The 23,976-nt window shown below is 40.3% G+C and overlaps 3 protein-coding genes across 7 annotated transcripts; all 3 read right to left on the minus strand.

Annotated features, from left to right (window-relative positions):
• Positions 1-1,222: 1,222 nt before the first annotated feature.
• Positions 1,223-4,691, minus strand: atxn7l3b (ataxin 7 like 3b). Of its 3 annotated transcripts, none has more exons than XM_079293908.1 (9): positions 4,588-4,691; positions 4,034-4,049; positions 3,770-3,893; positions 3,521-3,653; positions 3,105-3,276; positions 2,740-2,840; positions 2,587-2,609; positions 2,390-2,435; positions 1,223-2,159 (listed from the first exon to the last, which is right to left on the minus strand). In XM_079293908.1, exons 3-9 carry the CDS (start codon positions 3,818-3,820, stop codon positions 2,077-2,079), a joined length of 609 nt encoding a protein of 202 aa, XP_079150034.1. In that variant the 5' UTR covers positions 3,821-3,893; positions 4,034-4,049; positions 4,588-4,691; the 3' UTR covers positions 1,223-2,076. The 3 variants fall into 3 exon arrangements, with proteins under 3 accessions (XP_079150034.1, XP_079150032.1, XP_079150033.1); XM_079293906.1 differs by having other exon boundaries at positions 3,996-4,049; positions 4,588-4,671; XM_079293907.1 differs by lacking the exon at positions 4,034-4,049 and having other exon boundaries at positions 4,588-4,688.
• A 205-nt stretch (positions 4,692-4,896) lies between these two features.
• On the minus strand, positions 4,897-9,116 carry LOC306794673 (nucleolar transcription factor 1-like). Of its 3 annotated transcripts, none has more exons than XM_079292826.1 (15): positions 8,824-9,116; positions 8,544-8,719; positions 8,360-8,437; positions 7,935-8,090; positions 7,773-7,837; positions 7,564-7,674; positions 7,178-7,319; positions 7,038-7,079; positions 6,893-6,943; positions 6,523-6,572; positions 6,215-6,404; positions 6,062-6,109; positions 5,901-5,978; positions 5,570-5,635; positions 4,897-5,488 (listed from the first exon to the last, which is right to left on the minus strand). In XM_079292826.1, exons 1-15 carry the CDS (start codon positions 8,849-8,851, stop codon positions 5,441-5,443), a joined length of 1,329 nt encoding a protein of 442 aa, XP_079148952.1. In that variant the 5' UTR covers positions 8,852-9,116; the 3' UTR covers positions 4,897-5,440. The 3 variants fall into 3 exon arrangements, with proteins under 3 accessions (XP_079148952.1, XP_079148951.1, XP_079148950.1); XM_079292825.1 differs by having other exon boundaries at positions 6,893-6,946; XM_079292824.1 differs by having other exon boundaries at positions 6,893-6,961.
• Positions 9,117-9,807: 691 nt separating this feature from the next.
• On the minus strand, positions 9,808-22,971 carry slc4a1b (solute carrier family 4 member 1b (Diego blood group); the record flags this gene model as incomplete). The annotated part of the gene is made up of 19 exons (XM_079292839.1): positions 9,808-10,484; positions 10,573-10,746; positions 10,991-11,160; positions 11,263-11,504; positions 11,602-11,768; positions 12,265-12,354; positions 12,464-12,712; positions 12,848-13,042; positions 13,223-13,371; positions 13,452-13,655; positions 13,763-13,973; positions 14,382-14,566; positions 14,658-14,700; positions 15,225-15,297; positions 15,751-15,886; positions 16,501-16,621; positions 18,085-18,125; positions 19,632-19,747; positions 22,880-22,971. 19 exons carry the CDS (start codon positions 22,969-22,971, stop codon positions 10,404-10,406), a joined length of 2,739 nt encoding a protein of 912 aa, XP_079148965.1. The 3' UTR covers positions 9,808-10,403.
• Between the last annotated feature and the right edge of the window lie 1,005 nt (positions 22,972-23,976).

Raw genomic sequence — 23,976 nt, forward strand, 5'->3', positions numbered from 1 at the left:
ACAGCACTTGCACAGAAAACAACCAGTATTCCTAATTTGGACCCTGTGGCTCTAGGATTTTTGTGGTAATTTGATTAAACACATTATTTAGGATTATGCACCATGTGAGCACAATGTAAGATGAAATACATATAACTAGAGGCCTCTCTCTATAATACATGGCAACTTAATGAAATAAGGCAGAAACAGTATAAGCATCAAAATACATACTTAAAGTACTAAAGTAGTGCTCATTATAGAGGATGGCCTATTTCAGAATAACGTATAACATATTACTAATAATTCCAACTTTTTCATATAGGTTATTGACTACAAAGCTGAAGCGTAACAATGAATCACATTTTTTTATGTCAATGATTTGCAAAGTAACTAAAGTAGCTGTCGTGAATGTAGTGGAGTAAAAACATTGTTATTTATCTCCGATATCTAGTGCAGTAGAAGTATAGTGTGTCATAAAATAAAAATGCTCAACTAAATCACAAGTACCTCAAAACTATACTTAAGTACAGTACTTCCTTACTTTTCATCACTGGTTTTAACTTCTTTACCTACAGTTTGGTAGCTGAATGGTCAGGTTGTGATATGATTAATAGTGTAAAATGTACACGTTTCCAATAAATAAACCCGCATTCATATTTTGGACCATCTGTAATCTTTGTTTTTTGGTGATGTATTGGGCAATTTTACTTCTTTGACCAGTGGTTCAACACACATAGCTCTTGAAGGAGGGGTTGCCAAATTTACAAACACTCCTCAAATTCTTTATATAACACTGTCTACATCATATGATGTATGTGAGATACATTATTTTAGCCTGCGTTAAGGACCACCAACACACAAATGAATAAGAGCTCAGATGTCGGAGTTTAGAAGGAGCACATGAAGGCAGCATAACTGACTCCCCTGGCAGTTTTCAGTTCAGAGAACTCTATGCGCAACACTTTCCTTTGATTAAAATCTCCAACTGTGAACTTTTTTTGTTTACCATATCTCAGTTCCCTAACAATAAGATATACAACAGCAAATCACTGGAAAAACATTCACAAAGCAACATGCAAGCCTCACAAGAGAGGTGTATTGAAATAATAAAAACTGAAGCATCTCAAGTCCTCTTCTTTTGACCAACAGCATCCTCTGTTGGCCATTTGTTCTTCAATCGTAAGTACTTGAGCAGAGTTACGATCAAAACCCCATTCAGTCCAAAGTTACCACCAGACATAACGACAGGTAACAAATCATTTATTATGCTAGACAGAAGAAACAAACTGAGCCATGATAGCAGCAATTCAACTATTGGAATATTTACACTATCACATCACACCGAAGATATTTAGTTTACAATGTAAACACATGATACAAAGACATTTTTAAATGCTAGAAATCAAGCCGACAAATCCATGAAATGAAAGGAAACAAACCTGCAGTCTGCAGAAAATACCTGTTTGTAGAATTATGGGTTCATTTACTGAACTTTTCTTTTTTTTAAAACAAGTTTTCACAGGTGAATGACAAACTGAGGGGTTGCTTCTCTCTCAAACACTGTACTGTGATTCAACTGGAGAACTATGAGCCTGCAGCAAATGCTAAAATAAAAGACAAACCATTCGTGATGATTGTCTGACATTATTTTTCAAAGAATGCAATTTTAAAAAGGTGAGGAAATAGAAGTACACCTAATGCGTAATCCTTTCTGTATTTAAAACAACATAGTGTATGTGCACACATTCACTCTTCACACAGCTGCCGCTGCATGAATGACACCAGAAGCTACCGCTGTGCAGTGAAATCATACATGGTGATATTCATTATTTTGGACTCCAGCAAAAAAAAATTTAAAAATCTGAGACAAAATGAACTACAACAAAAGAAAAGAAACGAGTGTTTGTTCCATGATTTTGTGAAAAAAAAAAAAGAAATCTGTCAAGTATACAGTGGGAGGTCTGGACTGCTTCTGCAGAGCAGCAAACGCCATGAATGTCACCTATAACATGGACGTCCGTTGAGTCCTACTGTGTGCCTGTTTGTGTGTATGTGCACACACGATGGCAAGAGAATGTGTGTTTGTGGCCGAGTGTGTTATTGAGGGAACGCCTCATCTTTCATCAGCATGCTCCGCGGACTCTCCTGGTTGTCCATACGACGTCTAGGACCCATCATGCCTGTGGGATGAAACAGCAGACTAGACGTCATTCATTCACTCATACCAGGTAATTAGTGATTTAAATACATATTCATTTCATAATTTCTCTGATCAATGCAAGCCCTCATTTAGGAATGAATTTATTCGACACCAAGTGGGTTCACTTCGTTACTCTAAAATAACAATGTGATGAGTATTTGATGATGTTACAAGTACACCGAGTTTAATTCAGGCTTCATTTCCACTTACTGCTCTTATGCTTGAATGACTTAGATCTTCTGGGTGAGTTTGGATTCTGAGGTGGAATAAGAAAAACATAGAGTTTGAGTTGACAAACTAGGAATGAGTAAATGTAATCCATGTGTTTGTATCAATGAATTAATGATGGGGATAATAAAACAGTGTAATGCTCATGATTGTTATATTATTCGAGGAAATAAGAGTACCTTGTCAGATTTCCTTTTCTTGGCTGTAAAAGAAAGACATACAATTTTAGATTCAAAGAAACATTTGAGTAATTGTTTTTTAGAAATTATTATCATTGGCAACCGACATTCAGTATCACTAAAAAGAGGTCCGACATAGCACCAGTACATCACCTTTCTTCTCTGCCCCGTAAGACCAGTCATTATCATTGACGTCGTCATTATCCTCTTGGTCGCTCTCTGACTTGTTGTTGGTGTTGTTACCGGTGACTATTCTGGAGAAGATGGAAGAAGAAGAAGGCATGACACACACAATGAGTCAGCGTTACTCGCTGCAAACACATACATGTGAAGACATTAAACGAGAGCATAACTTCTCCAGTTAGAAATTGTGATTACACTTCGACAACATCTTAATTTTCATGCCCTAATTGTCCTGAGCTTACAGAACAAAGGAAAAGGTAAACATCAGTACAGTATACAATCTTGTTATGTGCTTGTATTGGTTTTCACTGAGGTTGGGTGTCTTACTCTTATACCTGCGGTTGGCTATACGGCTGCTGTTGCGTCCCATCCCCAGGCATTTCTCCAGATGCGGGGCAAAGCGTGAGGCAGCAATGCTTCGGCTGCAGTTGGGACATACACACTCTTTGTTCTTCCACTGGTTGTACACCTGGCCGAACACATCCAATCCCGGCTGGTCCACGATTTCTGGAAATTGAGAGCAAGCAATAAACGGCTCTGCTTTGGAAGTAGAAATACAGAAACCTTTTGTTTGCTTGCTTATTGCCTGGATGTATTGTTCTTTTTTATTTAGCCTTATTTATTATCTAGTGTCATAAATATGGAAGGAAAATTTATTCACAAATTTCTTTTCTACCCTGAGGTAACTGTTGGCAACTTAAGGAACATGTCACCTTTAATAAATACGGAGACAGAACAACTTTGAGCTCACCGAAGTCCCTCATGCTTTCTTGGTCCGTGTCATCCAGGAAACAATAGCCCTGCTTGACGGCCCGGTGGACCTCGAAGCAAAGACCCAGGCATGCATCCTCCACCAGGTCAGACAGGATGTCCTGAGCTAGGCCCTGGCAGGAAAGGGCCGGAGGAAACAGAGACACAAGTCAGACTGTGTCTGCAGATGTAATGTGCATTTCCAAGGCTGCTTGGACTACTATCACACTGTGGCCTTGTTCGACTGTACCTCCAGCTTGCTGTTGTCCAGGCTGGACATTGAAACCTCCTCCATTTTCATTTGCCAGAACTACCAGATGAGCCGACGCTGCTGTGGTCATGCTGTAGCGCAGCAAGCATTGGCCAGAACAGGGCTGCAGCAGGAGGGAAACACGTTTAGCAGCACGGCGGCATTACATCCTGTGAATCTGTGAATGGTCAACGCTTGACGCCCTGGATGTGATGCAGCTACTTACAACTTGCACGTTGAACACACACACACACAGGGACTTACTTCCCACGTTTATAGCCTGCGAATAACACAAAACAGAATAACAGCGTTGGTGTGGTAGCACTGCAACATCTCAATAACCACAGAGACGCGACGTGAGCAGAGTTATCAAACGCAACACCTCGCTGGTCCGAGCATTACGGTTAAATGAAGGCATAGCTTCGCCAAAACCTTGCCGAGGAAAACAAAGAGCGTGGCTATGAATAGGCTGGAGGAATCGAACGTGCCAAGAGGTTAACGTTACAAGAGGCGGTATGCCCCAGGTCAACCGCAGCTACAGCTACGAGCCGAACGTGTCAAATGTATCAAACTAGGCGGAGTAAATGGAAACAATGTAACACATTTGTAAGCGGCTGAATGGTTTTGCTGTTGAATAATTACATTTGACCACACAGCGAGGCTCGTCCCCGAACCCAGCACCGCTGCTGCACTGCGGCTGTTCGCCTTTCAACTCCCCGGATGATTCAAAACGAGTCTTGTAAACCCCAAATTTAAATTTGATCTACGAGGAATACCGCACTCACGGCCACGATATTTTGCTAATTGTGTTTATTTACCTATTTCGGCAGGCATCCATCTTTACATCACAGAGATCAGACAGTAGCAATCGATCGCTACACGAGTTTCCACCAAGCGCTTCCTTTGCAGCACTGCCGGGTTTTCCCCCGTTGACTCCAATGTGGATGCATTTATCATCCTGGCCAGCATGTGACTGCGAGTTACCCCGTGCAATTTAGGCGTTAAATTGGCCCTTTGTTCGGCTTTGTAGCAGTCATAAAAAAAAACATGGTATTTAAAAAAAAAAAAACTGATCTGGTTTGTGCACGGTTACTTCACTAACAGACAATCCAAGACGAATCTTTATGAAACATGTTTATTGGATTTTTTAAAACATGATTTACAAACAAATGCAAGGCTTTTCACCAATAATAAAAAAAGAAAACAATGCTTGATAAAGTATATTCTTGTTCATCTACACAATTAAAACCCTTAAGACCCGACAGTACATTTTCCCTGGTCATGCTTTCTCCCTGAAATCATTTCAGACATACATGTTGTCATTGTTAAAAGTAGAAGACAAATTGGCCGAGTAATGTTGGAATGAAGTGTCTTGATGTATATGGTACCTCAGATGTATTATGTCGTGGTAAGGGCTGGATTAATCTGTCTGGGGGCCCTTGAGCAAAATTGAGTTCCTTGGTGAAACACCATTTAAATCTGTGTGCACTGTGAACAGCATTCCAACGGCAGATTATCAAATAATGTAAGACCCAGATTTTATTGTGTGTTACTTATTTTATTACTTTATTGTGGGACACTGGAGCGACCAGACTGCAAGTCAAATCCAGAATTCTGCTCTGAACTTGACATGCGTGTGTGTGATGATCTGCTGTCCATCTTATCACCATATTAATACATATTAAAAACGATGGAATCGATGTCGTCTTCCTCCTCAACCTGTAGATCAACAGGGGATATTTACAACATCTGTTGCAAATTGAAATACAAAAATCACAAAAAACATGTAGTGTTACTAACCTCGTCACACTCTGCATCGCTCTCTTCTTCCTCACTGCTGTCCGTCGTGTCTTCATCTTCTGAATCCTGCATGGTGTAAAAGAAATGTGGACTGAAAATAAAGCTTTTTAAACCTGTGTTCTCTTCATTCTAGGAATTATGTCATTTCATTCCCAATTATTATTCCTTTCTACGAAGTCATAAGTAAACAGTATGAATAATTTCAGATAAAAAGTATATTTACTCTAAACGTCACTGTACGACGGCCTACAGAGAGCTTTGCATTGGTCACATCATGAAAGGGCAGTTAAGAAGAACATATTACTTTGCATGTACCAACAATTCAACTTACTGATGGTATGTAGACAGCACCACGTGGTTCTTCTATGTCATGAACCACCATTTGGCTGACATCAAGGTATTTGATTTTCTGCAAAGATAAGCATATTATCAAAAGTTAAAGAAAGGGTTTTAAAGAAATAAAAGAGTACTTGCAATTGTGTAAGTGCTCACAATGGGGTTACACGTCCGATACAATTGCTGCTCTTCTGCCGGCAACGTCTGAAGAATGTAAAAGGTGACACATTTTAAAGGACCTCTCACTTTAGAGTAAAAAAAAAAACCTGGCTAGAATAAAAATCATGAGAAAGAGAGGATTCTTTATACCTCAAACCACTTCTGAAGCTTCACGGAGTATTTTCCAGTCTCTTCAAGTACTTCCGTTCTGTAGACTTGCTTCTGCACTGCCGAGAGGTCCGACCACATTTTGTTGGCCATGGCGAAGCGACCCCTTGAGTTTGGGATTTTCTCCTTCAGAAGAAACATCTGCTTTTTGAAGAAAATTCCGCTACCACATCTGCGAGTAAAGAAATGTACAGTCACAAGTTTGTCTGCAGGTAGACAACAGAGAGTTTGATTTGTTTGAATAAATGCTGTGTATCTTAAGGGTACAAATGTATGAAGATCATGCTCACCGAGATGGCATTTTGGGCTCCCCAGGAATTTTGTCTTTTCTCTTAATGCCCTGCAATCCAAAGTTATTTTCTTGAAGTGAAGAGAGCACAACTCAACAATCGCTCCCCTCTCGAGTATAAGCTGTTCTTTGTATGAGGTAGAATGAAAGCGATAAAGAACTGAACAATAAACAACAATTGGAAAAGCAAACACATTTTCAATTAAATCAATGAAAAGCCACCAAAATCTGTTGGCAAATTAGTCAACCAAGAGTTAAAACAGCATCTCTCTACTTTGTTAACAGAAGTGACAGCACGTCTGCAAGTACGGAACATTCCTTCTTTGGACTAACTACCAGATTTGTGCAGGAACCATGAAAATACTTCTCACCGTAGACTCTCCAGGTCTTTTGACGCCGCTCTCCTTTAGCATCTGCTGCTGCTTCTCCATGTCAAAATTCTGAGGAACATGATGGTTACACACTGTGTGACGGCATCAGCTCAATGCTGCAACTGTAGTTTTCTAAATGACTTACCATTAGATATTTCTTCAGCTCGACATTGTATCGTCTCTTCAACTGAAAGAGAGAAAGTGTTTCATTCAGATTCTTTTACATTTAGACTTTTACTATTCCCAAACATGTATTGTTGCTGTCTCAAAAGCTTGACTTCCTACCTTTGCACTGCGTGTGTTGAATGTCATCTGTTGTTTCTCAGTCATATCTCGCCAACCTTGGGCCCACATATGTATGAAATTACGTCCTATCAAACCCTTCTTGGAAGTATGCTGCTCTTTGCAGTATAGTGTATATCCACTTCTAAAAATACACACACACACACAAACAGTTGGTCAGTTACTAGTGAGTTAACTGCTCGTTAGCATTAGTTGGTTTTGTGTTCATTTACCAAAAGATAAGACACTTTACGCAGTTTTTCGTGGACAAAAAAATAAAGAAAAAAGAGTAAATATGATAAAAAAAAACAAGAGAGAGGTGCAAGCTGCTGATTTATGAACATACAACAAAGCAAACCAAGTGTCAATGTGGAGTGTGTGTGGCTTACAAAGGAGGCTGGAGAGGCATGCCTTCTGTTTCTTCAGTACCCGTTACAGCTTCGGTGTTTGCAGAGAGCCTGTTCCAGTTGGTCTTGTACTTAGGACTTGTATATTGTTTACTGAAAGACAAAGAATTCGTTTTGACACCGGATTTTAAACTGGCATTCTGGGCCAAATTATGTGTTCATATGGGACGGTATGTGTGTTAATCTACTACCTGAACACCTCCATCCTTCGTTTGTATTCCTTGATTGAAAGCTGAAATTTCTCCACATATTGAGCCTGGAAAATGTCAGTTATTGATGATCATTACAAAGTTTATTCCTATGGCAACAATAAATGATGTGTTGTTTTAGTGGCAGCCTTTCACTGAGTGTACCTTCTCTTCATCTGGGAGCTTCTGGTACTTCTTGACTAGGTTCTTGAATACCTTTTGGTGGCTCATACTTGGGTGCTTCTTGATATACTTGGCCCTATTTTCCTCTAAAAAGATGGCATTTGGAGGGGCGGGTCTCTTTGGGTGCTCTGGATGGCTCTGAGGTAGGATTAATCAAAGAATGAAGCATGTGGTATTATTGGACAACTCGTGTTGGCAACCTTTCAGCAAAACATCCAGATGTCTCTCTTTAGCCGTAGCACAGGTGAGCTCTCCACAGAGCACAGGCTTCAAGACTGATGAGTCATTCCAGTTTTGCGGGAGGTTTGTATTATAGAAACAATTACCAATTGAACATGAATACCTGCACAGAGCAGTTTTGTATTCACAACATGAAGCTTTCTAAAGCTGGATTGTGCTGTGCTTACCATCATGTTCTTGGCAGGATTGGAAATGACACTTTCAGCTTCAACGACGAGCTCTGTGAGGGTCCGAGTCTTAAGCATCTGAAATATCACACAGAACACTAATGAGACCGACTTAAACTTACTGGGCAACTAGTTCTGCTTAAGTTGGTTGATTATGATGGTTGAGAGTGAAACTGTGACTCACTTTCTGCAAAATCTGTCCCCACTTTTCTTTGCATGCTTCAGGAGAGAAAGGGGGGAAAGCCACCTTGCTCCAGTCCATGGTTTTCATTCCTCTGGTATATGCATACTTTCTGTCATTTTCTGGGATGCTGGTTTTCATCACAGCAAGAAGCTTCTGGAGGTTTTCCCTGGTCCACCCTGTAGTTACAGCACAGGAACAAAAACACAGGAACTTTTTTTTAGTCATTTATATCGTGTTATATAAGTCATTATAAAAGAAAGATGTGTTTAGGTAAACCCACCAGATACTTCATACCCGCTTTCATCCATTGTGTCGATACAACGTGTTTCCAGTGGAAGTCTTTCTGTTACTGTTCACCGGATGCAAACTGGGCAGAACTTCTGGTCAATCCACGTGACTCCCGCAAACTCTACATTAGCTGGTTGTCGAAAAATATCAAGATGCTTAAGTTCATTAACAAATTAACTCAAATCTAGCGCTATTTAACCAAAATATATATTCACGTTACGTTCTTCATCAGGACAAAAACACCACATAGAGCTGCAGAGAAACACGTTCTTCACATGGGGTTTGTTACCCTCCATGTTTGGTAGGCGTGTCCTTCTTGAAGAGCAACCAATCAGAAACGAGCGTCACCCAAAAGCCAGCCAATGAACGTAATCGGATGTTGCGGATGTTGATTTATGAGCAGCGTTACGGTTACAAAGCGCCCCCTACTGACCTGGAGAGTGTTGAACCATGGCACTAAATCATCTGAATAATGATAAAACAGATTATTAAAAAACATATATTATATTATATTAAATACTATATATACTTTGGTTTATCAAATAACATTTTAACCTTCAGTATTGCCTTGACTTTCTAAGGTTAGCTTGAAATATCTCTGAATAACAAAGCTTATCAACATATGAACATATCTTTAAATACCAGGGACAAATCTGTCTGTATATTCATTTGTTGTGTATTATTTCATCATATAGCAACGTCACATGCAATACATGTGTTTTCTCTGGTGTCCCATGTTGATTAATTGCCAAAGTGAGAAGTAATCAATGATAAAAATATTACAGAAAAAGTTATAAATAGGATCGGCAGAACATTTGATTGGTCCCGGCTTTCCTTAAAGCCAATTAAAAGCAAACAGCACCCAATGACTACGTTGACGGCTCTTGGGGAGGTCATTGTTTTATTATTTGAGAGATGACAAGAAAAGCAACATTACACACATTATAAACTTAACAACACACAAGATTTCCCTCTCCATGAATTGAGTAACAGTGGTGTTGTTGTCAGTGTCACCAGTTTTAACATTCTTGCTAAAATATCTCCACTTTGTTGGCATCTTGCCTCATAAATTATGAATTACTTTATTCAGAGTTAAGATTTCACTCGCATCAAGCGAGTACAACAATAACTAAAGTGGCACGTGTAACAACATTACATTCAATGTGCGATTGCTTTGAAAAACTAACATCTTTGGCTACAATAACGCTACAATATTTTCCATCGAGCATCCAATCCGTCCATTTTTTGAGCGCAAACATGAATGATATTTTTTTGTGGACGACTGCCTCTTCAATATATTCATGTCTTTCTTTCTTTGTAAAAAAATGTCAATTCATATGAATATTTCCAGCTTTTTTACCTGAGTGACAACTCTTCAGAAATGTTTGACCAAGACCATTGTTAATATTAATATTCATCCATATCGACACTATAAAGTAATTTTTCATGAAACAACTCAAAACATGAATGTGCTTATAGGTGGATGAAACATTCATTTGAGCCATATATAAAATAAACATCTATTTGTGAAAATAAAAGTATTTATGGCACGATAGCTGTCATGGAAGACATCTACAATGGCATCTGAGATTCACAGTAAACATCCTGCCCTGGCTCCTCCTCGAATGTCACTTTGGCGTCTTCAGCATCCAACTAAAACACAAACGACACAGAAAAATGGATGCTTAATACTGCTTCAATCAGCATTGATTTATTCAAATGGCAGGCGGTATCCACTTACACATTTCATTTCCAGTTCAGTGAAGAAACGCCCAGTCATAAACATGCGTAGAGGAATGGTGAGGATGAGTATGAAGGGAAGTGCGAGGGATACTGGACTGGATTTAACAATCCACAAAACTGCAAGGCACACTATCTGGATGGCTGTGAACAAGTGCATTCGTCCTGTGCTCACCTGTAGCCAATATGTCAAAAATATTAATCAGATGGACATGATTGCACATGCTTTTTGACTTGTGATGTGATTTAGAGGCTCTAATGGTGGCCAACACATGTGCCATCAAATGATATGAGTTCATATGAATGCTGTTATTCTCAAGCACATTACTCTGAACACAAATGCTGGTATATATGGTGCGCTTAATCTGAAGTGCAACAGTCCATGTACTTTAGTTGCTATGCAGTCATGGGACTCTTACTCTGGTGGCGTAGGGTTCATTAGGGTGGTATTTTTTAGGGATGAGCAGAAGCAGCATACGATCCCACATCTGGATGCCATTGAGTGACGTAACTCCCATGTAGAGAAAGATCCCAAACAAGGCCGATATGGGAATCAACTTTAGGATCGGCTCCATCAGAATTGACAGACCTTGACACAAAATGACATTCAGATAAAGCAAAGAGTACAGTGTTTAAATGACAGACCTGTATATTCTGAGAAAAGATACATGGATGATTAGACAGCACCTACCAATCAGCAACGCCACCAGAATGCCACTGACCCTCTGCTCCATCACCTTCTCAATGATCGGCTTTGGTCCTTTGCCCATGACGGTGAGAGCATTGGCGTGGGTAACAGATCGCACCGTGGCAGCACTGAGCCACGGCACACCAAATATTGCACTGAGCCCTCCCATGCCGACTAAAACCAGCAAGTCAAAGTGGAACCCTGAGCCTTTGACCATCTTCCTCTCAGGCTTACTCACAATCAGACTGTTAACAGATATAACATATTAATCAAGTTTGGTTTAAGACATTCTGAGGTTGATACGTCAGTGAGTGACATTGTTGTTGAGATGGAATGACTCACGTTGTGATCTGAGACTCCAGAAAGATCAGAATGAAGACGAGCAGGGCCGGCACACAGCATGCGAACATCACCCACACGGGGAACGCCTTGTGCTCTCCGAAGGGGTTGATGAGCCAGCCTCTTTTGGATGGATTGGACACCATCAGACCTTTGGGAATCACTAGTTTCTGTAAAGAAAGCCACCAGTTTCTATCACGTGTTGAAGGATGTATTCACAATTTTTCTCTGTCTTAAAACAATATTGCGCATATGTGCATACTGGCCATTTTCAAAGGACGTGATGGGTTTGTTTAGCTTGAGATAATATGAGGCCTAAGCAGTCTGAGTTAAACAAATCAAGTCAATATCTTCCACAGTTACAATGTTGACAGAGTAAAATGCCCTGTTTTCTGGTTGGGCTGCAGTGGACGGACAGTAACTAAAGAAATATTTTTTTATTTACCAAAAATACTGTAATTTCGTCCGATATTCCCTTGATTTGATTCATTTGGATATAAATATTAGCTTCAGATAAACTTTTGAATGTGTTTTTGCACAGAAAGAGGACCGTGGACGTTGTCCCGCATGACTTACACTGAAAGCACATTAGGAAGGCAACTTTTAATGTCCAGCATAAACAGGAGGAACTGTTACAGCAAGCAAAACCTGTTCATATGGGCCTACCTGAGTGTAGGTATCATCAATGGTGTAGTCCACGACAATCATGAGAAAAATGGCAATCGGCACACCAAAGTCACCAAGCAAACGTCTGACCTGATGAGCACAGATCAGATCAACTTTTAAAGATTTAAGAATTGAATTAAACAGCTGATGACAGAAATAAACAGAAACAAGCTGGTAATGGCCTGTGGACACAACTCACCTTTCCAGGAAGAAAAGTGCCGTTCTTGAACTGGCGCAGAAAGAAAGCAATGAAGAAGCAGCCTAACATGAGGCACATGGAGAGCAGGGCTGTGTTGGGGTAAGGTAGCTTTATGGTGTTGACAATAACAGACGTGTTGCCGGTATCGTTGTCATACATGACCACCTCTTCCACCTTTGGATGCCAGGGATTTTCTAGAGTTGCATTCACACGATCGTAATTCAGAATCAGCGGATGAGCCTTAAAGGTCTAAAGAGAGGTCAGAGAGTAGATGTAGAAAGATTATAATCTGGCCTTGAGAGACAGCACTCTGTTCACAGAAGTGAAACGTTTGAGATTTCATTTGGACAGATGAAATGTGTGAAATGGATGAAGACGGTTTACCCTCCCGAGCTTGGCAAAGGTTTCATAAATGAAGATGAGGGAAATGAGGATGGAGAAGATTTCCTGGGTGAAGCGGGAGATGAAACGCACCAGGAAGCTGCCCTCAAAGGCCACAATGATCACCACAATGATGACCAGCCACACTCCGACCCACACTCTGCCCACGATATACTCAATGTCCTGGGACTTGCAGAACTGAATGAAGGAAACTGGGGATAAGTTGAACTCGGACCAAGCAAATGATTTCAAGAAATAATGGGTTGTGGTATTCAGAAATGTAGAATATATAAAAAATCTGTCAAAAGACTGAAATTCAGTGGCATCATATAGATGAGAAGAGACAGTTCACCTAAATGAATCAGTGCTATAACTTACAGCGTAGAAGGCCTCCTCAAATACTAGCAGAGGACCAGAGAAACCGATGACCAGGACGGGCTGAGCAGCGATGAAACAGAAGATGATCCCCTGAATGCTGGTGGAGATGAGGAGCTCTGCAACGCCCATCATGTTGTCCACCTTATCAGCTGTAGTGGCAAAGATGAGGGCAAAGTATTATCATAGCATGCAACAGCAACACCACGTCTCAACAGATGTGCACACATACCCAGCAGTCCTCCGAAGGTGATGGCGGGAGCCAGAGCGGCGAAGTAGATGAAAATGATGGCAGCAAGGACCTGGGTGTTAAGAGCATCTGTGATGTCACTCTTGTAGTACTGGTAGCGCCTCTTTATGTCTCGCATCATCCCACCAAATGGGCGACCGGTACGGGACAGGGGGTCTTCAGATGAGGGACCAGAAGAGATGGAAACTAGGGGGGGAAACAATTTCCATTTTGTTTATGTGTGTTGTATAACACCAACGCTTGATACTACTACCAATCTATACTGTATTTGAGTGTGTGTTAACAGCACTCACCCCTTCGAGGTTTGGGGTCCGTGCGGATGGTGGGCTCAGAGGACTGGAACCTGTCCTGCAGTAGTTTCTTCTGAAAGTTGATAATGGAGCTGAGCATCTCTTCATTCTGGATCTCTGTGGGCGGGATGACGATGCTGCAGTCCATGAAGTTGGTCACGGCATCCGTCAGCTCACGGGCGCTCTTTGCCCGAAACGCTACCTGATTGAACATCTGGGATGGAGATAGCAGAGGGGAGATTAGGACCGGCCCATTGCAGGATCAGGGAGTTTGCATTTACCCGTTTCATACAATCAATAACTTTGGTGCAGTGTTGCAGTCCATTCCTTTTGTCTGCACAGTTTTCATTGTTTGGAGTGTTTTGCAACAATAACTCCTGTACAGCCAGAGATTTATTTCCAGGCAGCATCTGAACAATCTAATTTACAGTGTTATGGAACTTAAATCCTGAACTTGGACTCACTTGTGGCTTACCTCATATTGACTAAAATCAGGACTTTGACTTGTTCAGCTAGTTGAACTTAGACTACCCTGAATTTACCCGGAGTCATCGTGTATTCTGTTATTGTGTCACTGCTCACACGTTTTAGATCTGCAGAGAGAAAGTGTCAGTTAACTCACTTTGTCAGCCACCAGTGCTGCCATAGCACGGCCGGTCTCGCGGTAGTCCATGTCAGTCTTGCTGGGGCCAACCAGAGCAAAGACGAAGCGTACAGGCACCGGGGCCTCCAAGGCAGAGTCGAGCGCCACAGCTTCCTTCAGACGCACAAACACGACTGTAGGCCTTTCTAGGAAGCCCAAGGCTCCTGGTTCAAACAGATAGAAATGCTTTTGCATCAACACCCACACATACTGTACTCCACATCCTAAATGAAAACAATGCAAACACTGGCTTACCGACGAGCACCACGGAGGCCTCAACGTGGTCAGATTCATCCCTCTAAATGAACACAGAGTGAGCAGACCTAGTGGGTTAATGTTTATTTCCCATCCACATCATTATCACTATATCATGCCTGTGTAACTTTCCTTGAAAAGCGGTGCTTCTTAAAAATGACAACAGCTGGTTTAGATGATCTATCAATTATATGAAATTGTATTTTTGCACTTCTTTCCCAGAAGGAAATTACAATCTGAGCATTACAGCTGAGTGAAAATACTTCCTGAACATATCAAGACTTGGGTCACAGCCCTTGAAATTGAATAAGATAAATAAAACATTATGTGCAGACATTAAAAAGATAAATTGATTCAAAAGAAAAATGTTTATTAGAACAAAAAATCTAAATGCATCTAAAAGAAACGGAAATCTCCACAAGCTTTACTCCTGAACGGACTTTCTAAATGGTCTGACACCAGAAATCCCTTTCACTTTTAAGTTCACTGCCATCATCTCACCGTTGTTATGATATCACATCCTGTTATCACCATTACAAAGACCATCTCATCAGTGGAAGAACTTACTCTGTCCTTGACTGAAAACTTCTGCAGGTCCACCCCTTCAGCCAGGGCTTGGCTCTCCGGGTCATCTGATTGGCTGCGGGAAAAAAAAAAGGCAAGTGTCATTGGTCATTGGTTGAAGAGTGAAGACGATTAAATTATTCTCTGGTAGTCCCAAGTACAGGAGTGAGGAGTGTGCGCATTTATTTACAAAGCAATCATTCAACAAAATAGGGGATTTGGCATCTTGTATCAGCCTTGTCTTTGGTCTAAATTACACAGAAGTTTTCATTCAGATTACTTTGCTTATTGAACAACAGTAAGAGTATAGTCCCTTTATAAGCGTGAGGTAACTACAGTACACATTGGTTACCTTGAATAACGGCTAAAGCAGTGGTTTTGCTGGTCAGAGACCGTGTTTCATAATTACAGGCGTGATCTCCACAGTAGTTGTTGTGCTTAACTTTCTCTGAGCAGCGTTGGGTAACAGCATCATAAATGCAGGTCATTTATGTTTGAGTCATTGTTGGGTGATGTCTTGGAAGGATACCTGCGGTTTTGAAGCAGAGATTTCAGCACTCCCTCCCGGTCCCCAGGTCTGATCTCTTTCTTGTTAACCATCTCTGTGACCATCTTCTCTGCGATGCCGGACAGTGTCCGCTCTTCACAGTCAAAAAGTGTCACACCTTGACAAAGGAACACATTGGAAAATATTCAGGGTTGAACATGCAGAGGTGGGCGGCGTGGTTGTGGTTTGAGGCGAGGTTCAGGTAAAAGGAGAAGACGCGCTGGGAATGCCGGTGCCATTTTAAGGGTTAAGTTTTGGGTCTTCAACGGTGAAACAAACCGTCAGAGAAATTGCAGGAAGCAGGCAAGTTCTTTCTTTATGGTTAGTAAGACAACAAGGATACTACAAAAGTTCTGCAATGTGTGTAGAACTACATTACACTGAGAATTAAAAGCTTATTTTTTCTTCTTTTTTACTCCACCGTACAGCTTTACTTTTGCAGATTCAGATTATGGTTACAGACAATAATCATCAAATACATTATGATGCATTATGATAGGTTAAATTACCCAGCACTCTCTAGCGTCGTCAAACTTAGTCACCCCGTTACCAGCTGCAAAGTAGTGGAGTGAAGAAGCACAAACTAGAATTACACAAGTAAAGTGTCTGACATTTCACTTAAGTACAGTACTTGCGTGTCCTTCTTTACTTTCTACCGCTGACAATAGTTGTATACAGACAGATTGGTTTTTAGTTTCAAACTCCTCATGTTTTCATTGATTTTCCTCTGACCTGTGTTCATGGCGTGTTGGAGCTGGATGAGGCTCTTGAAGGTGAGGTAGGAGATGCCCGTCTCCTGCCAGTAGCTCTGCTGCTTTGGGTCCTTCATTAGCTCCTTCAGCTCCACGTACCTCTGAAGGAAGGCCCAGAGATAGACAGAAGTAATCACTGGCTGATAAGAACAGGAATGTCGGACACAAGCGCAAAACATGCTTGTGTCTGTGAGACAGAGAGTGGAAATCTGTACAGGGCAGGTGGATGAATTAAAGTTGAACCTCCCGTAATTACAGTCTGAGCATGTGGTGAACAACTGTGGGTTCACTGGCCACTTCCTACCTGTCAGTGTGTTTTCACTGTGAGTGCATATTTTGTCTCTGTCTAACCTGAAAATGGGAAATGGCTGTTATATCAAGTACATGTAAGTTACTTTTAGGTTAAAGGATGGTTGATATTATTTCAAGTCTGACTTAAAGCAACATCCAAATGCCCTTATGTACATTGAAAGGGTTTTTTGGTTGCTGTGATTGTTCTTCCTGTCTTACCAAGTTGCAGTATGTTTAGCACCAAATTCTTTCAATCTTTTGTCTTAATATCCCTCTACTGCAGCTCAACAAAGAACCACTATCATAACTACCACTACTACAAGAGGGACTTTGAACTTGAAATCATTTTCAATTGTTTCAATGTACAAATGTGAGCAAACACAGCATCTGTCTATAAATAAGGCGACACTAATTACTACTCAGATGTATCAATAGCTGCAATGCAGATGATGCCTTATGAATAAGATATGTAATTTGCTATTTGTGATGATAATGATACTAAAAAAAACACATAAACAATAGCACTTTTCTGAACTCAATTACAAAGTGCTTGACAGTAAAAACAAGAAAGCAAATCACAGAAAAAGAGTCAAATATGCTAAAACAATGAGACGGAATATCAATGAAACAAACTGTAAAAAAAACTGGTAAAAACAGGAGAAGCTTAGGAGTTCTAGATGACCTGTTTCTATGTACGTGATGTTAATATTTTCATTTTCATTTCAGCTATTCAGTTTCATCTCTTACTAAGAGTGATGAGCAAAGAAAATTCACCCCTCTATTCGTACATCACGTTATGATTTCCTACATTTCACAGAACGCATTGAACAAACCTCACTGAATATTTCTGAGCTTGTCGCCTTCAGCCAAAGGTTATACTTGTGGGTACAGAGAGCCACAGAGATATCATTTTGCATGCCTCATGGGCCCTAAGAGAGATAGGCTCCCTTCAGAGCAGGATCAGATATACCACGTTCATGCTTCACTACATTACATACACACTGATGATATTTTGGGTGTCACAGGAATTACTGTTATTTCTATAATCCAGCGCCAGTGTGGATATGGATCAGGCTAATGTGGAAAGTTGGTGACACTTGTGTGTGTCTATAGGGTAAACACTGTCCAGCCTCAACAATCAGCGACTCCATGTTCTGTCTCCGCTGCAGACATCAATGGCGGCTCGCCTTGTACATGTTTGGACTATCAATACACATCGTGTGCCTGCGGTTGGCATGCAGTGTAACTGTGTGTGTGTGTGTTTGCCCCTTACCTGACACTCTGCACTGGGGTTGGCTTTGGTGCTCCACGAAGCTGCAACAGACCCAATGGACACAGTTAATGAACATTAAGTCTGTTTTTTGGTCCAATAGCACGATAAATAATATTAACAGGGAATACATTCTCCATATGATCTTTGAATTCACGTTCATACACATTTTAAAGTTGAAATGAAATGTGTGTGTTTGGGTGGATTTTGGTATAATAATGTCATTCATCTGAACTTAAAGTTACACTAAAAGCACTAAAGTTTTGCATGAAAGTGGTAATGAATGAAGTGAACGAATGAAGTGAATATGTGTTTATATTTGCAGTAAAGACATTCATAAAGGAAGACATAAAGAAGTATAGATTCAGGTTGCTGTTGGCGGTTGACTTCGGTCTTATGTAACATATCTCCAGAGTGTCCATTTAGCTCAGATGGGACCGGAGAGCTTAAGTTGTCTGAGACAACAGAATGATTTATTTCCAAAACACAGCTGAGCAAAGGGGAGGAAGAATTAGATTAGACCCATTGGATGCTGTCTACTGTGTGTGTGTGTGTGTGTATGTGTGTGTGTGCACGTGTGTGCATATGTGAATCATCAAGTACAAATTTGCACGTTCTTACATGTACAATGAATATACTTTAAGTTACATGAGTCGGTGAAAGTACAGTGTGTACACACAAGTGCACAATAATACATATTTATAGATGTTTCAAGAAACAGTGTGTGTCAATGTGCAAAAAATGTATATTTTTGTTATTGTTAACTTATACTGTGGAAGACAATCCTTCGTTTTCATTCTTCAAGAAAACATAACTGCACATGCAAAGATGTTTTAATGTCTGTGTCACCATGACTTGGATCATTGAGAGCCTCAGTATTGTTGCTGGACATTTTGTGATGATGTTCCCTCCTCAATTATCCCACATTATTAATTCATCAAATTTGCAAGATCCAATGCCTTCTGGGCCTTACTTTCTTGAAAAATGTTTGGACAGCTTTGCAGTACAGGCATATTTTGAGAAAGACAAAACAGACCTCATTAATCTTTGAAAATGATCCCACTGCAGCACTGGCCACTAAGTGTGTAAATTAACAAGAAGTTCCCATATCTATCATGCTTACAAGACCGCTTTACTTGTTTTATTACACAAATACAATTCAGTGTAGCAGAAAAGGTGACGCTTACCTCCTGCAGGCACTCAGCAGTGACAAGCGATGACCCCAGAATGGCAAAAAAGCATGACTTTATAAACACCTCCTCTTTAAAGCTGCTTCTGTGTGTATGTGCGGGTGCACGCTGCCTGATAATTGGAGGGACTTGAACACACATACACACACACACACACACTGATATAGACATTCGAATTCTCTCTGACCCACACATCTAACAGAGATATGTGTTTTAGTCTCACCCATAATATTGATAGTAAATACAGCGACTTGGTGTGTGCAGAAAACCAGTCGCACTGTGTCATTATCCAACCAGCATCTTATCTTATTTGTGAGGACAACAAAGATTTGGATTACAGTGCCGGGCATGCACACTCACCTTCAACACCATCGGGGTGGAGAGACAACCTTTGGATGAAGACGCCTTTCATCTTCCTCTCTTCCTCTCCCTTCATGATGGTCAACATCTTGTATCTGTTCATCTGTCGACTGGAACTGAGATCAAGACAGTTTTTGAAACGGACACTGTCAGTCACCTCTACATTAAAGTATGACACTGAACCTGCTGGCAAAAAAACTAAGATGACTTAAAGAGATGTAAAAGGCACACTCAGGTTCATTCTTGCTCTGTTAAAGTGAAACAAACAGCACATTGAACCGTATTGTAACCAAATCTTTCATCCTTTTGGTGACATTTTGGATGTTCCATTCATCCAGCGATGCAGTAAGCTTCACACTGTGGGTTGCATCTGTTCGAGATTTCACCTGAGATTATCACACACACACAAATGCTGTATGTTTGCAGCATGCATACATTCATAGCACACATAATTCCATGTGCATTCTTATCGATATCTGATCGAAACCGACGAAAGAAATGTGGCAGCAGATATCAAAGAGCACCTGTGTATACGAGCTACAATGTATGTTGCTTAGTCTGTGCATCTTGAAAGTCAGCACACATTTAACAAAAGCCTTGAATGAGTTCATGAAATGAGTATTCAGAACGTTTACTTTGGTAAAAGTAGCAATACTGCAATATAAAATGACTCAATTATAAGTGAAGTCCGATTTAAAAATGTCACTTCCTGTAACGAAAAGTGTAAGTCAACAAGTTGTTTTGTCATGGTGTGGGTCAAACTGGTCAAAATGTTTAGTTGTTTTTTCATCATCAATGCTGGAAATATTTCTTATATACAAATCTCTGGTTTGTTCTCCTTTTCTGTTGATTCTGACTGTACTGTACAATAATGTTAGTTTTGTCCAGCTTGTATCGCAGTGAGCTTTTTATATTCTGATTTCAGCAGTCGGTAAAAGTTTACTAAGAAAAGTCAATCCTGTACAATACTGTAGAACACAGAAAAAAGCATAATGCACATTTGTATGTAGCCAGTAAATGTCTTTGTGTAGCAATGTGTTACATGTACTGTAAAGAAAAAACGTCTTTCATGTGAAGTCATATACAGTGAACTGACACTTTGCCACAAGATTACATTTATGCCAAAAGAATAAATATATCCTGCAACAACAACAAAAAACCTGAAAACAACAAATGAATGTCATAGATTATCTGTGGAATATACAGGTATTTCTGACAGATATTGATGTTTAAATGGGTCATTTTGCATTTGATGCCTTGAACAAAAAAAGAATGTTTAGAAGTCGTAAAGAGCCAATTTAACTGAGCTGCAAGCCACGTGCAAGTCGTTATTGTGCAAATTATAGAAAATTGTACGTGCGATTTGCTTGACTGAAGGAGAAATACAAATCTGTGTTCAGAGATTTGAAATGTTTTGAATTGTTATTCAAGAATTGAGCCAAAGCACATGAGAAAAACTGTATTCTTTTTAACTAAAGCTGACCACATGGCCACAGGTAATTCAACAAATGCAGCAGTCTAATTCCACTGAAGTGTTTAGTCAATGACTGTAAAAACTGTAAATAGAGGTCACCAGCAGAAACTTATCATTTGTGATGCAACATTAGTTCTACAAACAGCATGATGTCAGAATGGATCATTTTGTTCAGTCTTCAGTTCGTAGGTTGTGATCGGGGACACAGGACACAATCTTAATATATAATCATCCTCTTTAATGGAGAACCCAAATTTTCATATCAATATGTGACATGACACACTCAAAACTCAAAGTCATGACTGCTGTTTTTTTGCCTTCATGGTCTACCTGCTTAGACCCTCAACTTAAATTGTCCCTTGTCAAAAGTGAATATGACACAGCACAGCAATAAGCGGTCAGCAGGTTCAGGAGTTAGTATAAACTGACCCAGACCCTGTTTGATAGGGGCCAACCTATAAAGGCTCCAACACCAGTAACCCAGCCCTCCCTCACTCTGACAGGAGCAAGATAAAAGCGGCGCGGGGGGGGCACGGTGACGCTACCAGCCATCCACATCTGGCTCACACGGGAGGCTATCCTAATGGACACGATCCCTCCCTGACCACACCAGCCACAGGTTGATGCTGTTGCTCAATTGTGAAAGCTATGGTTAAAAAAAGCCACCAAGCTTAAATATGACAGCTGGGCATTTAATGTGTCCTACATTTTGGGTAACTCATGATTTTTTTCGAAAAGACAAAAGTGGTCAATTAACCAGTATCGTCAAACAATTTAACTTCAGCAGCATGTTACAAACACTCTCTCAGTAAGAGTGAATCAAGTCCATGTGATTCATACATTTAGAAGCCGTTTTTTCAGTTTGAAGTGCAAGTAACTAAATAATTGAATTTGGCAAAAATACTGCTGATAGAATAAAATAATTAATAATAATTAATTAATAATTAAATTAAATTAAATTAAATAATAATAATAATTTAACAATTAAAGTCCAGTAGAAGAGATTTGACTCTGAGGTTTTGAGCCAGAGGAGCGATAACAGAGTTGATGTGTGTGCATGGTGCTGATTTTAAGACTTGCAGGTTTATTTTGAGGATAAACTGACTACACTGTGGGGAGTGGGGAGTCCTAATCTGCTGAATTTATGGCAGCAAGCCAAAATGAGCAGAACAAAGCGGCAATCACTGCAGCTGGCGATCAGCCTACACCTGAATTCATTTTTCTCTGAAATGATAAAACCAGTAAAGCAAATGCTATAATTGTACTTCATGCATTTCCATTTTATGGCACTTTATAAGGTAAAATACTTACAAGTTCACCATTATAGAAACAAAATATAATTTGCTGTTGTCTGACAGTAAGTTTAAATCATACATAATAGTTACTTGTTTTGATTTTCTTAATAATACATCATGAAATGTAAATTTAAAAAAAAGGTATACAACTACTGTTTGCCAGTGAGGATAGTTAGAACACAGCGATGCCTCACAATGTTGTAATCTATACATGCACTGAATAACACCACAAGTGTTGTTTCTACTAAAGACATCGTACTACAATGTAAAGAGGTCAGAGAGTATCAGTGGGGTCCACTTGTGGTGCCATCTGCAGATCAACTATCTCGATCCTGACAGAAAAATACAAGATAGAGAGCCGGCCTAACCCGCTTGAATGTGTGAGTCTTTCTCATATTTTCACCAATCATTTCGTAGTTGTTGGCAGCAGACATGACATTAACTGGACACACAACAGAAAGGGTTCAAAGGAAGTGTACTGGGTGAGGATCAGCTTACGGATCCTCACGGGCAGGTGGGCCGGATCAGGCAACAACAGCTCCAAGAACCAGCAGGCAGGAAGGCAGGGCATCCGCAACAGGTAGTCAGAGGAGGAAACAGGTAGAAGGCAGGCAAGGACCGGAGGAAGAGCATCTGGAAAATTGTCCTCTGCTGAAGAGCAGCAGCTGTGCAGGCAGGAGGCTGATGACAAGAGAAGTCAGGTGATCAAGGGAGGAGAGAAACCTTCTGATGGATGGATGGATGGATAGAGTGTTTATTAACCATTAATGACAAATTACAGAACAACCCCTCTAAAGTATGCCGATTAGAAGCTGGTTTCCACAGATATGACTCTGTACATATTTATAAAAATCATGCACATACAAATTAAACACACAGAACATGAGCTCTATTTTTGAGGGGAAATATCATGTGTTGACCAAAGACACATAAATGTGATGCAAATACCGTCATATCTTTTTTTTTTTCAAACACCAGAATTTCTGATTGTTCGTCAAATCTGATGTGTCCTTTCACATTGAGTGTCATCTCTGAACGACTGTGATCTCTTCTGTGATCTTCTGCTCAGCAGGGGGCAGCATTGTTTTAGTCATGGCAGCATCATCATCGTCAGTGTGCATGGAACCTGAAATCTATAAGACATTGATGCTTTAGTTTTTTCCCAGGCTGCATGTTATTGAGCACACAAAACTGATATTCTAAAAAGGACACCGGGAGCGACATCATGAGAACACATCTTTGAAAGATGTGAGGATATAATAGTATTTTGGTGTTTGTTTAAGTTTTACTTCTGTGAATACGCAACAGCTTTTCAACTGAACCACCTGGACACAAACTCTAGCATCATCCCTAAACTAGTATTGAGGCGATCTACCCTAGAAACAGAAGTGACCAACAGTAGCATTTGAAGTCAGAATACATATTTACTGCACCATATATTTTGGATTTCATCACCTAAGGTTGCTTTCTAATAGTTAAACCTGAGAATACTAAAGAGGTGCACTGAGTAGAGTGCAGACCCACAATTAACCAAAACGTCTCACATTGCAGATATGCTCTCATTTTAATATATGCA

The sequence above is a fragment of the Melanostigma gelatinosum genome, assembly GCF_949748355.1.
Source record: "Melanostigma gelatinosum genome assembly, chromosome: 21".
Taxonomy (NCBI): Eukaryota; Metazoa; Chordata; class Actinopteri; order Perciformes; family Zoarcidae; genus Melanostigma; species Melanostigma gelatinosum.